We start from the raw sequence: 14,444 nt of genomic DNA on the forward strand, positions 1-14,444 counted from the left end.
TAAGTGTTCACCGATGGATGAATGGATAAAGAAGACGTGGTATACACATAGTAGAAAACTATTTAGCCATACAAAAAGAATGAAACCCTGCCATTTGTGACAACATGGATGATGCTAAGTAAAACAAATCAGAAGCAAAAAGACAACTACTGTACAATTTCACTCGTAAGTGGAATAATCTGGGAAAAGGAGAGAAAGAATGAAACAAAGAGAAAAGAAAACCAACCAAAAGCAAGTTCACAGATAGAGAACAAATCAGTGGTTACCAGAGGGAAAAGGGGTTGTGGGTGGATCAAAGCGGTGAAAGGGATCAACTATGGTGACAGATGATAGCTGGCCTTTGGGGGTGATCACTCTGCAGTGTACACAGACATTAAATTATAATGTGTACTGGAAATTTATTAAAAAAAAAAAAAAGGCAAAAAATTCGAATAGCCATTTCTCCAAATATATACCAATGGCTAAGAAGTACATTAAAAGATGCTCAACATCATTAATCATTTAGGAAATACATACCATAAACACAATGTGACACCACTTCATACCCACTAAGATGGCTCTAATCAAAAACAGTAGTAAGTACTGATAAGTATGTATAGAAAATGGAACCCTCAATGCATGTATGTTGTAAAATGGTGCCTGCAGCCACCAGGAGCTTGGAGGAACAGGGAATAGAATGAATGTTAATGAGAATGGGGTTCTTTTGGAGATGAAAATGTTTTGAAATCAGGTGATTATGATCAATGCACAACTTTGTGAATATACCAAAAACCACTAAACTGTATACTTTTAAAGAGTGTACTTCATGGTCTGTGAATTCATACTGTAATAAAGCTATTACTTTAAAAGAAAACCTACTCCTATATGATCCTTTTTTTGTAAAAACACCTTATCCAGCCATCCTTCTATCTATGTACATATAAACAGAAACACCTGGGATGATAAATCACTGCTACTATATCCTCATAGTAGCAATAATGATAAAAATGATTGTTATTTCTAATGATAAGAAGGGTGATAGCTTCCTATTTTAAATCTATGCATGGTATGAAATAGTCACAGTAATATCTATACTCTTTACAAAAACAAATTATCTTCCTTTCTTTTAAAAAAGCAAACCTATTAAAAATTTAACAACAGTTAATCACAGACAATGATAATAAGAATACTACTCTATTTTATTTTTAAATACTTTTTAGTTAAAAAATAGTCTCTCTGAATCATGTGAATTATATTACTTTAATCAAGGATTAGAACGGTATTTCAGACACTTTAATGCCAACAAGCAAGAGAAGGCAACTGAACAAGTAAGTTGACTCAAATTCTAAAGATATCTCCTAAGAAGCCAGAACCATATTCCAAAGTGATTGGGGGTGGGATTCTATTAAACTGAGCTCCACACTGTAGAGCATCTCAATGACTGGTCTTCTTGCCCACAGTTTTTTCACTTGTCATGGTTTCATCTCAAACTTCACTCTTTCAAAACTTGATAGTATCCCAAAATCTTTCAAAAAAACCTAGAAACACATCTACCACAGAGTAATAAATAGGCATTAGACTGAAATCACTTACTTAGACATGTTCTGGGCCTTCTCAATAAATTTCATCACCTAAAGGAGAAAGATGTCAATTACAACAAGATCCAAGTTCAACAAAAAAAAATTACAGGGCCCTGTCCAGAGTGGCCCACCTCACAGGCACCATTAACAACTGAATCTCTATGTTCTGCATCTGAGGACACCAACTAACATGCTCATGGAACTAAAAAAACAAAGCCACACCTGCAGCACCACAACACCCTGGAGCACAGGGCAAGGGCCTGAGGAGCTGAAGACTTGATCTGTCAGTACCAAGTCTCTTTCCTGGTGCTTTGGTAAAGTGTTAACAGCTTGTCTCACTGAGTGAAACCGAGGTTAAAAAAAAAATAGTGATGCAAAACTCTCTTAAGGAAGTGGAATGTGACAGAGAAAAGCTAACAGATGACAACTATCTGCTGCAAGTGAAAAGCCCCATAATCATTCCATTCTCTGCCTGGCAGACCTTCCCACTCCCCATCCCTCCAACCCATCCTTGGGGTAAAACTGCACAGATGAAGAATAGAACCCAGGGGGATTCCATGGAGGTCCAGTGGTTAGGACTCTGTGTTTTCAATGCCAAAGACCCAGGATTCAATCCCTGGTTGGGGAACTAAGATCCTGCAAGCCACATGGCCAAAAAAAAAAAAAGAGAAAGAGCAAAAGAACTCAAGCCTCTTAGGTGTCTGCTTTGTTGGCTGCCACAAACATTCAGTGTGAAGTCTCTCGCCATGTTGATCATCCTCACATTGCCTACTTCTCTGTCCACCAAAATGCCTCCTTATGTTCTATATGGACATCCAGATGGATTGCCCTTCTTTCCCGATGTGATCAAGCTAAGGCATTTAAGAGTCACAAGTTTTAACACAGCCATGTCTATGTAAATAGAGACAGATATACCTGATCAAATCTGGTAGCAAAGAGATTGAGTGAGGTCACTATGCCACCATTAGGTCCAAGTCCATACCTAGACATTAAGTTAAGGATTTAAATTGCTTATAGATCAATTTAGATGATAAAGTTTATTATCTTGACAATCACACACACACACACACATACAAACCCAGCATAACATTAGTGTTCCATTGACTAGAATGAACCACACAATCTTAACCTCATAGGGAAACATTCATTATTGATGTCTACCTCATTCATTTATTGTTTAAAAATGGCCACATAAAATGGGGCCAAATGGAATGGACAGACATTTCAGGCATTGACAGCCTGAGAGTATTAGCCATGAAGACCGTCTATGTACCACTCCTTGCTCTGATTCTCACTCTTCAAGTCACCTGAGGATTGGAGTCAGTCTTCCTACTCAGTAGGACCTAAAGGGAAAGTACACATTTTATGGGCAATGTACTAAGAGTTGACCAACCCAAAACTTAGAGTTGATCTTACTAACCTTTGAGTTTCCCAGTCTAAAGAGATGGTGACCAACAGCTGTATCCAAGGCAATACTACCTTGTGGACCCAGGCACACCACCAGCTAGCCGTGCATCCTCTGTGCTAATCACAACATCCTGCAGTTTGGGACAAAGGCATAAAATGGAACTCACAAACTGAAATAGGATGTCTAACCACCTACAATGCCTCTCCTCATATTCATCATCCCTCCTCTTTATAAAGTTACTTGAAAGCTATCAAATGCTTTTGCTAGTATACTTCACAAGGAAAGGCACAGATATTTTTTCAAAGCTACACAATACACAGACAGTAACTAACCAGGGATGAGCCAACATCAAAGTAGATGTGGAAAAGGATACTGTTTCATGACTTCTTTATACTTCACAGTATCACGAATGTCTGTGAGGGGAAAAAAAACAAAGAAATGGAATTTAACACATAAGAAACAATACAATTTGAGACTCTCTTAATATCTAAGCCAATTGACCTCTCAAGTCATCTCTGCTTCCTCTGAGGAAATAAATCAGTTTCTCTCTTAGCATCCAAGTCACTTTTCAAATCTGTTTCCTAAATTTTCAAGCTAAGATCACTGATTGTGATAGCAAAAGAAGCAAGTTCAGGAACAGACTAGGAGGACAAAAGGTACCCTGGAAGTATCTTCCCTCCCAACAAGAAACTGAAACCAGCTTTTGAAGCTTCTATGCTCAGCACTGTCTTTTAGTAACCTCTCCAGCTTCACACTGGTTTACTTCCTTATGGCCAAGGATAACTGCCAAGTAACCCAAGAAGAAGGCTAGGCTAGGAGCTCTCTGGTTACAGTAGGGATGGTCTGAGATGAAAAGAAAAGTTCTATACAACTTAAATACTTTCTCAGTGACCATATATATAGAAAAAGGGAGTTAAATCAAGAAAAAAGGCTTATTTTTTACTCCTCACTTACTGGTAACTAAGTTAAAGCAGATAACATTTTTATAAAGGCATTAACTTGGGGAGTGGATGTCAGGGAGAGAAATAAGTGATGGAGATTAAGAGGTACAAACTTTCAGTTACAAAACAAATGAGTCATGGGAGTGAAATGTACAGTGTGGGGAATATAGTCAATAATAATATAGTACTGTTGTATGGTGACAGATATTAACTAGATTTGTCATAGCAATCATTCTGAAATGTTTACAGATATTTCAAATTAGTATGTTGTGTACCAGGAACTAATGATAATACTTTGGCAGGTCACTTACACTGAAAGACAAACAAACACACAGAAAAAGTAGACTGGATTTGTAGTTATCAGAAGTGGGTGCGGAGGGAGGGAACAATTGGATGAAGGTAGGCAAAAGGTATTAACTTCCAATGCTAACACCAATAAACACTAGAGATGTAATATACAATATTATAAATGTAACAAGCACTGCTATATGTTACATGTGAAAGCTATTAAGAGTTCTCATAACAAGGGAAAAAAGATTTTGCATTCCTTTAATTTTATATCTATATGAGACGATAGATGTTCACTACCCTGGTGCTGGGAAAGATTGACGACAGGAGGACAAGGGGATGACAGAGGATGAGATGGTTAGATGGCATCACCGACTCAATGGACATGAGTTTGGGTAAGCTCTGGGAATTGACGATGGACAGGGAGGCCTGGCGTGCTGCAGTTCATGTGGTCGCAAAGAGTAGGACACAACTGAGCAACTGAACTGAACTGAAACTTACTATGATAATCACTTCCTGGGTTTGTAAATCAAACCATTATGTTATACAACTTAATCATATACAATGCTGTATGTCAATTATATCTCAATAGAACTAGAAAAAAATTTATTTGGATGGAATTCAAAATAAAAAGGAAATTGATTTATTCAGTAATATCTAACTAGACCTATGCAGCAGTTGGTAGACCTACACCAACAAATACTGCTCCTTGGAAGAAAAGCTATGACCAACCTAGACAGCATATTAAAAAGCAGAGACATTACTTTGCCAACAAAGGTCCCTCTAGTCAAAGTTATGGTTTTCCCAGTAGTCATGTATGGATGTGAGAGTTGGACTATAAAGAAAGCTGAGCACCGAAGAATTGATGCTTTTGAACTATGGTGTTGGAGAAGATTCTTGAGAATCCTTTGGACTGCAAGGAAATCCAACCAGTCCATCCTAAAGGAAATCAGTCCTGATTATTCACTGGAAGGACTGATGCTGAAGCTGAAACTCCAATACTTTGGCCACCTGATGGGAAGAGCCAACTCACCGGAAAAGACCCTGATGCTGGGAAAGACTGAAGGCAGGAGAAGGGGATGACAGAGGATGAGATGGTTGGATGGCATCACTGACTCAATGGACATGAGTTTGAGCAAGCTCGGGGAGTTGGTGACGGACAGGGAAGCCTGGCAAGCTGTAGTCCATGGGGTCACAAAGAGTTGGACACGACTGAGCGACTGAACTGAACTGAGCCTTTAAGTGAAAAGATGGAAACATTTTTTCTCCAAAATTGTTCTCATAATGATTTCTGGTTCTTAATACCAGGTCTTCCTTAATCCTCTGTTGTCCCCTTCTCCTCCTGCTTTTAATCTTTCTCAGCATATGGATATGTCTGGTGGTGAAAGTAAAGTCCAATGCTGTGAAGAACAATATTGCACAGGAACCTGGAATATTAGATCCATGAATCAAGGTAAATAGTAAGTGGTCAAACATGATATGGCAAGAGTGAACATCAACATTTTAGGAATCAGTGAACTAAAATGGACCGGAATGGGCAAATTTAATTCAGATGACCATTATATCTACTACTGTGGGCAAGAATCCCTTAAAGAAGTGGAGTAGCCCTCAGAGTCAACAAAAGAGTACAAAATGCAGTACTTGGATGTATTCTCAAAAATGAAAAAATGATCTCTGTTCATTTCCAAGGCAAACCATTCAATATCACAGTAATCCAAGTCTATGCCCCAACCACTAAAGTCGAAGAAGCCGAAGTTGAATGGTTCTATGAAGACCCACAGGACCTTCCAGAACACACACACACACACACACACACACACACACACACACACACACACACACACAAATGTCCTTTTCATTATAGGGGACTGGAATGCAAAAGTAGGAAGTCAAGAGATACCTAGAGTATCAGGCAAGTTTGACCTTGGAGTACAAAATGAAGCAGGGCAAACGCTAACAGAGTTTTGCCAAGAGAACGCACTGGTCATAGCAAACACACTCTTCCAAAAACACAAGCGATAACTCTAAACATGGACATCACCAGATGGTCAATACCAAAATCAGATTGATTATGTTCTTTGCAGGCAAAGATGGAGAAGTTCTATACAGTCAATAAAAACAAGATGGGGAGCCAACTGTGGCTCAGATCATGAACTCCTTATTGCAAAATTCAGACTTAAAGAAAGTAGGGAAAAGCACTAGGCCATTCAGGTATGACCTAAATCAAATCCCTTATACTTATACAGTGGAAGTGACAAATAGATTCAAGGGATTAGATCTGATAGAGTGCCAGAAGAACTATGGACGGAGGTTTCTAACACTGTACAGGAGGCGGTGATCAAAACTATCCCCAAGAAATGCAAAAAGGCAAAATGGTTGTCTGAGGAGGCCTTACAACTAGCTGAGAGAAGAAGAGAAGCTAAAGGCAAAGGAGAAAAGGAAAGATATGCCCATCTGAATGCTCAAGTTCCAAATAATAACAAGGACAGATAAGAAAGCCTTCTTAAGTGAACAATGCAAAGAAATAGAAGAAAACAATAGAATGGGAAAGACCAGAGAGCTCTTCAAGAAAATCAGAGATAACAAAGGAACATTTCATGCAAAGATGGGCACAATAAAGAACAGAAACGGCATGGACCAACAGAAGCAGAAGATATTAAGAAGAGGTGGCAAGAATACACAGAAGAACTGTACAAAAGAGTCTTGACCTGGATAACCATGATGGTGTGATCACTCACCTAGAGCCAGACATCCTGGAGTGTGAAGTCAAGTGGGCCTTAGGAAGTATTACTACAAACAAAGCTAGTGGAGGTGATGGAATTCCAGCTGAGCTACTGAAAATCCTAAAAGATGTTGCTGTTAAAGTGCTGCACTCAATATGCCAGCAAATTTAGAAAATTCAGCACACAGGACTGGAAAAGGTCAGTTTTCATTCCAATCCCAAAGAGAAGGGTAATGCCAAAGAATGTTCAAACTACCACACAATTGCACTGATTTCACATGCTAGCAAGGCTTCAAGCTAGGCTTTAACAGTATGGAACCAGAACTTCAAGATGTACAAGCTAGATTTAGAAAAGGCAGAGGAACCAGAATCAAATTGCCAACATCCATTGGATCATAGAAAAAGTAAGGGAACTCCAGAAAAACACTTACTTCTGCTTCATTGACTATGCTAAAACTTTTGATTGTGTGGATCACAACAAACTGGAAAATTCTTAAAGAGATGGGAATACCAGACCACTTTACCTGCCTCCTGAGAAACCTGTATGCAGGTCAAGAAGCAACATTTAGAACTGAACATGGGACAACAGACTGGTTCCAAATTGGGAAAGAAGTACATCAAGGCTGTATATTGTCACCCTGCTTATTTAACTTAGATGCAGAGTACATCATGAGAAATACTGGGCTGGATGAAGCTCAAGCTGGAATCAAGATTGCTAGGAAAAATATCAATAACCTCAGATATGCAGATAACACCACTCTAATGGCAGAAAGCAAAGAGGAACTAAAGAGTCTCTTGATGAAGGTGAAAGAGGACAGTGAAAAGGCTGGCTTAAAACTCAACATTCAGAAACTAATGGCATCTGGTCCCATCACTTCACAGCAAATAGATGGGGAAACAATGGAAACAGTGACAAACTTTATTTTCTTGGGCTCCAAAATCACTGCAGATGATGACTGCAGCCATGAAATTAAAAGACACTTGCTCCCTGGAAGAAAAGCTATGATAAACCTAGACAACATATTAAAAAGCTGAGGCATTGCTTTGCAGACAAAGGTCCATATAAAGCTATGATTTTTCCAGTAGTCATGTACGGATGTGAGAGTTGGACCACAGAGAAGGCTAAGCACCAAAGAATTGATGCTTTCAAACCTGGTGCTGGAGAAGACTCTTGAGAGTCCCTTGGACAGAAAGGAGATCAAAGCAGTCAACCCTAGAGGAAATCAACCCTGAATATTCACTGGAAGGACTGATGCTGAAGCTGAAACTTCAATACTTTAGCCACCTGATGGGAAAAGCCAACTCATTTGAGAAGATCCTGATGCTGGGAAAGATTGAAGGCAGGAGGAAAAGGGGACAACAGAGGGTGAGATGGTTGGATGGTAACACTGACTCAATGGACATGAATTTGAGCAAATTCCAGTAGATGGTGAAGGATAGGAAAGCCTGGCGTGCTGCAGTCTATAGGGTCTAAAAGAGTTGGACACGACTGAGCAACTGAAGGACTGAACAACAATAACAAGGAAGGGGAGGGAGTAAACAAAGGAAAAAATGGTAACTAGGAAAAAGGCTGTTTCAGGATACTAGCAAATCTAAGGGAAATGAAATCAGGCAGTTTAGAAAACATTAAAAATGAAAGTATTGAAGATGGGTAGGATAGGTTGACAGCTTCCCATTCTCTAAGAAATTTTACACAAGTTCTGGCAGAGTTTACTCACCAATATTGGCAGGAAAGGGAACTTCATGCACAGCTGGGTCCAGGTTGATCACATAAGGTGGACACCCTTGACTATGCAGATATCCTGTGAGCCTCTGCAGTGACATGGAGAGAGGGATAGACTGAGACCAAGAGCAGGACAAAGGGACAAGAGTGAACTTCCTCTCCTTTATCCAACTTACCAGAAGAATTGTACTTCCATTTCCCTCTACCTTATTCGTCTCTGATCTCCACCTACAACATTCACTCTCAGTTGAAATGCTACCTTTCTTCGTCACACATCCAAGAGTCTCCTCTACACTCCATCACTTAACTTGGAGCGGGGGTGGGGTTTCTATCTCCCCGCCAAAATAGTAGCTCCACCTAAGCGGGAACTTTGTCATTTCTGCCGTATCCCCAGTGCCTGAAACATTGCAGGCATCCCAGAAAGAATTCTTTAGAAATCTACACTTTAGAAACGCAGCTCTCTATTAACCGCCAGAATTCCTTTAAGCCTCTGCCTTGTGGAGTTGGCAATAACATGACAATTCCTAAACCAACTACAGTCGTACCAAATCGGCACTGAGGGTGCGTAGAAGAGTCTAAATGAACCCAGGTTAGGATCTGAGAAGGCTTCCCGGAGAAAGAAACCGGAGTTGCCGGTATGTCCCTGAAAGCAGGCATCGGTTCCTTCCAACTCCCCAGAGAGACCTCCCTCCCTTTTTCCCCTGGCCTTACTCCCACCACAGACAACTTCTCGCGCGCCCCGACTACGCCCGCGCCATGTAGGTCACCTGTACAAAGGTGGTTTTCCCAGACCCCGCCATTCCCAACACCAACAGACACGCGGGGGGCCGAGGACCCCCTGATGCTTGAGATTCCGTGGCAGATGCGGGCGCGGCCATCTTGTCCCTGGCTCCGCCCACTAGACAATAGAGACGCTACTTGCTAGAGAGACACCCGCGACTTTCCGGATTCTGAATGAGACTAGAACCCAACAAAACCAATCGAATCCAACCCAACCGGCCAGAAAGGGCAGGGCCAAGGGGCGAGGCGTGCACCTTTTTCTGTCCGTCGCGACCCGGATGGGGGCCCAACTAGGGACCCCGTCGGGGAAGTGGAGGCACTGGGAGGACGGCTGGAAAAGGCCAACCAAAGAGCTGCTCACGGTCGTCGGGCAGGGCCTGGGAAGGTCAAAGCTCTGGACCCCGGGCGGGCAGGACAATCAGAGACCCCAGGGTCCACCAGGGACCCCAGGGACGACCAGGGATTCCCGCGCTACGTTAGTGAAGAGAGTGCGTTTTCCTGTCAGCCCCCGGGGAGCTGGGAACCGAGCCTCTGGAGAAGCGGCCGTCAGAGCTCTTCCGTCAGTCGAGGAGGTTAGGCGGCTTAGGACTGCACGACAGGGAACCCTGACAGGATGCGAGCCCCAGCGTTGCTGGGCCACGCCGAGATCCGCAGAGCCTAGTTCGGAGAAACTGGGGACAACCCCCGTAATGACACGCTATTTCCGCGTGTTGCCGGCCCCCCAAAATAGCTCTCGCTCGCTGATGGTCTCCCGAAAGGGACAGAACCGTGACACCGGGGGAAAACAGTCGGCTGACAAGTTTGTCAAGTAGGTACTGAAGGGGCACCTCCCTCCACCCTAGCTCCCTTGGCACCCGGAAAGCTGAAGAGCTGAGGCGTGTATTCCTCCGTCACCCAGTTGGCTCCAATGGCCCTTTGGAGTGGCTGTAGTGTTCAATAAGCTGTGAGATGTGGGTTTTACACCCAGGCTCTGTTGTACATTGTACACTCGCGGAGTTAACTTGTGAAGGCAGAAGGGGACGACAGAGGTTGGACACCGACTCAATGGACATGAGTTTCAGTAAACTCCGGGAGCTGATGATGGACAGGGAGGCCTGGCGTGCTGCAGTCCATGGGGTCGCAGAGAGTCCCACAAGACTGAGCGACTGAACTGAACTGAACTGAGGGCTGGCCATCAGCTGAGGACGTTATACGGCTTAGGACTGCAGGACTCCGGACCCTGGCAGGATCCTTGCCCCAGAGTTGCTGGGCCACACCGAGATCCGCAGAGACTAGTTCAGAGAAACTAGGAATTTCTGGGGGTGTACATTGTAGTGAAGTCACTTCAATTCTCTGAACCTGTTTTCTCCTCTTTAAGCTGGAGATACTACCTCTCAGGGTTGCAGCGAAGACATGTCAGTTGTAAATTACACTCCCTTGTTTTCACCCCTAGTTCTACCACTCTTCCCCCACCACTCCTACCCACTTACCTTGTGTGAGGGACATCAATTTGTCCTCCCAAATACTTGAGATATGATTTACAGTACAAGTGTGCATTTTAAAAATTATTTTCTAATTTCTCATGAAAAACATGAGCAAATGTCTCCTTTGTTCTTCTTTCAGATTGGCTGAGGACACCAGTAATTCCCTTCAACCAGATGTTAATTTCATAAATACTTTTCTCAAGCCAGAGAAGCTAACAAGGGTTGAGAAGAGGTTTAAGGGAAGAGCAGTAATGGAAATGATGAAGCTGGACAAAGCAATCAAAGAAACTCAAACTCGGCTAGAGCCCTTAGTGGTGGAAACCCGGCAGCTACTGGAGGAAAAAGATCACATACAGAAGGAAAACCAGTTCTTTCAGGAATACCTGACCAAGCAAACAGAGGAGTCTAGACAGAGAACCGAGAAGCTGTGGAACTACTATCTACAACAAAGCAGGAAGATTGAACAAAGAAAACAAGAATTAACCTCCAAATATGCTAACAAAAATTCAGCGCTTAAAAGAGAGCTCTTGGAGAAGGAAAACACTCTATCCAATTTGAATAAGCAGTTGGAGGCAATGAGGGACATTTCAGTGATAAAGGAAAAACAGGACAGAGAAATTGAGAAACTTCAGCAGGAGATAAAGAAGACCCACGATGAGACAGCTGCAAAGAAACAGGCGATGCTCGTCCAGTTCTTCCAGGACAAAGCATTACTGGAGGCACAGCTGAGTGAGCTAGAGGCAAGGCAGTCGGGAAAGAAGCTAACAAAGGAGCTGAAAAGCAAGAACCAGGCCTTGGAGAAGGCAGCAAAGCAGCACGTTTCTGAGTTCCACAGTAACATCAACAGACAGCACCAACAGTTACAGAAGGAACTTCCAGAGCTAGTTCAGAAATGCCATCAGTTGGAGGATACTCACAGCCAATTAAAAAAGAAGCAGCAGCTGCTGCAGCAGGAGCACTGGTACGTGGAGTGCTTAAGGCGAGGGAGGCACCAGCTGCAAGAAAGGCGTAATCGGTGCCCAAATGGACAGGGTTCTCCAAAGACCACAAGGAACCCTGCCCTAGGCACCAAATCAAAGGTGCATCCAAAGAAATTTCTAAAATAACACTAAGTCAAGACTGAAGCAAGGGTTCTTAGGTGCTATATAACATAACCCTGGTTAGGAAGGCTTTGAGATCTCAGGTTGCTATAGTAAAATACCCATTATAATGTGTTAATGTGAAGGATTAGGTGTTTTTCTCTACCAGTACTGCTAGATTATTGGTAGCACTGGCTTCCCGTTAAGTTAGGTTTTTCTTTAATTAGCTCCTGGTAATAACTGGGCTGTTCCTTATACCTCCAGATAACCCAGTAACATTTGCCAAAATTCCACCTGTGAAAACACCTCAGGAAAACACCTTGAGAAAGTGACAGAGGAACAGTTGTGTGGTGTGTTCCACCTAGCTAAGTTAGGTTTCTTTACAGAAAAAGAAACCCCTGAGGAATAGCATTTCAGATTGTTAGATTCTGCTTTGTGCTCTGTAAACAATCAATGTCCATGTATCCTCCCTTCTTTGGCCACCTTAGCACACATGTGCGATGTTTTCAAGCTTCTTTATAAAGTCTGTGCTAGTGATCAAGTAGCTGCTTCTGTAGTTTTCTCATGATTGAAAGATTAATAACAGCAAGTGTAAACAGGATGACCTGCTGTCTGATGCTCAGCCCGTACAATTTTAACTTTGCGTAAACTGTGGGATGTTAGTTTCTCAGTGGTATCTGACACTTTGTGACCCCATGGACTGTAGCCCGCCAGGCTCCTCTGTCCGTGAAATTCTCCAGGCAAGGATTGGGTAGCCATTCCCTTCTCTAGGGGATCTTCTTGACCAGGGATCGAACCTGGTCTCCTGCTTGCAAGCAGATTCTTTACGAAGGTGGCTCAGATGGTAAAGAATCTGCCTGTAATGCAGGAGACCCGCGTTCAATTCCTGGGTTGAGAAGATCCCCTGGAGAAGGGCATGGCAACCCACTCCAGTATTCTTGCGTGGAGAATTCCATGAACAGAGGAGCCTGGCAGGCTCTAATCCATGGAGTCACAAAGAGTCAGACATGACTAAGCGACTAACACTTTCACTTATACCATCAAACTCTGTGAAGGAAGGGTAGAGGGCACAGTATAGTCCGTTTTCTGTGGAGAAATACCATTAACCTGTGAGATGACTGACTGCTTCTGCCTGTTTTAGAAAAATGTATCAAAAGAAAGTGATCATATATTTGGAGAACTTTTTGAAGATTCTTTTGCCATCTTGTTCCCTAGCAATATCCTCAAATTCTAAGATTACAAAGATGACTGGTTTTAATAGAAAGAGCACTTTAGCTTTAGGTCATGTGTATCCTACATCTATGCCCCTTCAATTGAACTAGGAATAGTATTTTAAATTAGTTTAGACTTGTAGGATAGTTACATTTTTGGCACTTAGGACATACTAATGATCAGATCGGGGATTTCTTTGAATGCTGAATCCTGGTAGAAATATAGCTTCATATTTTAACATTACTCCCTTATGAAAAAATAGAATCAACTTTATGTTTTTAAGAAACTGTCAGTGATGAAAACCTTCAGAATGATTTTCCCAGTTTTCAGTTTCATTCATATGTAAAATGAATTCTTGTACTTAGATTCAGAAAAGGATTCTGCCTCCATGTGCCTTTACTTCTAGCTTTAACAACTTTGCTGTTAAATGTGTAATGTCTTGGTTCCTAATTTTTTATTGAAAATAAAAAATTAAAGATTACCCAGTGATTTCATTATTGTTCCAATGTAATATACCTTCTACTCATATCTTTCCTCACTTCTTACCAACTCTGAATGTCTTCCTCATACTGGTGTGCATAAAATAAAAATGCAGTTTTAGTGTACAAAGTCAAATGTTAGGTAGCACACAAAAACCTTAACCTAAAAGAGTTTGTCAATGGAGCTGAAAATAGAGCTTGTTTCTTAAAATGTGGTATCCAAAACACACTTGAAACTTTTATTCTCTATGGATGCAAAAACCACAGGAAAACATGTAACTAAGGATAATGAGTTGGAATGGATGATGGATGGAGAATCTTATTATTCTGTTAATTCCCCCTCCTGCCAGTGCTACCCTGATGATCTAATTCAGGACTGAATAATTTCCATCCTGTCTATTTTGAATTCCTCTCATCCCAGATAACGGATGTGATTTCATATAGTACTTCTGGCCTTCTCTGTTGGGAGTGAGGCTTCTGAAGACTTGAAGACTTTAAGGGGTGGGTCATCTGATAAAGGCCCTTGGAAATTCTTAACAGCAAGCCAGCAGTAGGTTCAGAGAAGGCAACAGCAACCCACTCCAGTACTCTTGCCTGGAAAAGCCCATGGGCGGAGGAGCCTGGTAGGCTGCAGTCCATGGGGTCGCAAAGAGTCAGACACAACTGAGCGACTTTCACTTTCATGCATTGGAGAAGGAAATGGCAACCCACTCCAGTGTTCTTGCCTGGAGAATCCCAGGGATGGGGGAGCCTGGTGGGCTGCCGTCTATGGGGTCACACAGAATCAGAC

At 42.2% G+C, this 14,444-nt stretch overlaps 2 protein-coding genes across 4 annotated transcripts in view; one reads left to right on the forward strand and one right to left on the reverse strand.

The window, feature by feature from the left end:
* The window catches only part of GPN1 (GPN-loop GTPase 1), a 22,792-nt gene extending 13,233 nt beyond the window's left edge, over positions 1–9,559 (reverse strand). The window contains exons 1-5 of the mRNA XM_019970505.2: positions 9,409–9,559; positions 8,637–8,730; positions 3,341–3,380; positions 2,475–2,541; positions 1,573–1,610 (exon numbers count right to left, since the gene is read on the reverse strand). Coding sequence (XP_019826064.1) covers positions 1,573–1,610; positions 2,475–2,541; positions 3,341–3,380; positions 8,637–8,730; positions 9,409–9,519 — 350 coding nt within the window. The 5' untranslated portion in view covers positions 9,520–9,559. The remainder of the gene's footprint in view (positions 1–1,572; positions 1,611–2,474; positions 2,542–3,340; positions 3,381–8,636; positions 8,731–9,408) is intronic.
* An 18-nt stretch (positions 9,560–9,577) lies between these two features.
* On the forward strand, positions 9,578–13,665 carry CCDC121 (coiled-coil domain containing 121). Of its 3 annotated transcripts, none has more exons than XM_019970500.2 (2): positions 9,578–10,229; positions 11,024–13,665. In XM_019970500.2, exons 1-2 carry the CDS (start codon positions 9,700–9,702, stop codon positions 11,988–11,990), a joined length of 1,497 nt encoding a protein of 498 aa, XP_019826059.2. In that variant the 5' UTR covers positions 9,578–9,699; the 3' UTR covers positions 11,991–13,665. The 3 variants fall into 3 exon arrangements, with proteins under 3 accessions (XP_019826059.2, XP_070654214.1, XP_019826060.1); XM_070798113.1 differs by having other exon boundaries at positions 9,870–9,993; XM_019970501.2 differs by having other exon boundaries at positions 10,097–10,233.
* The last annotated feature ends 779 nt before the right edge of the window (positions 13,666–14,444 follow it).

This window comes from Bos indicus, chromosome 11 (genome assembly GCF_029378745.1).
Source record: "Bos indicus isolate NIAB-ARS_2022 breed Sahiwal x Tharparkar chromosome 11, NIAB-ARS_B.indTharparkar_mat_pri_1.0, whole genome shotgun sequence".
NCBI lineage: Eukaryota > Metazoa > Chordata > Mammalia > Artiodactyla > Bovidae > Bos > Bos indicus.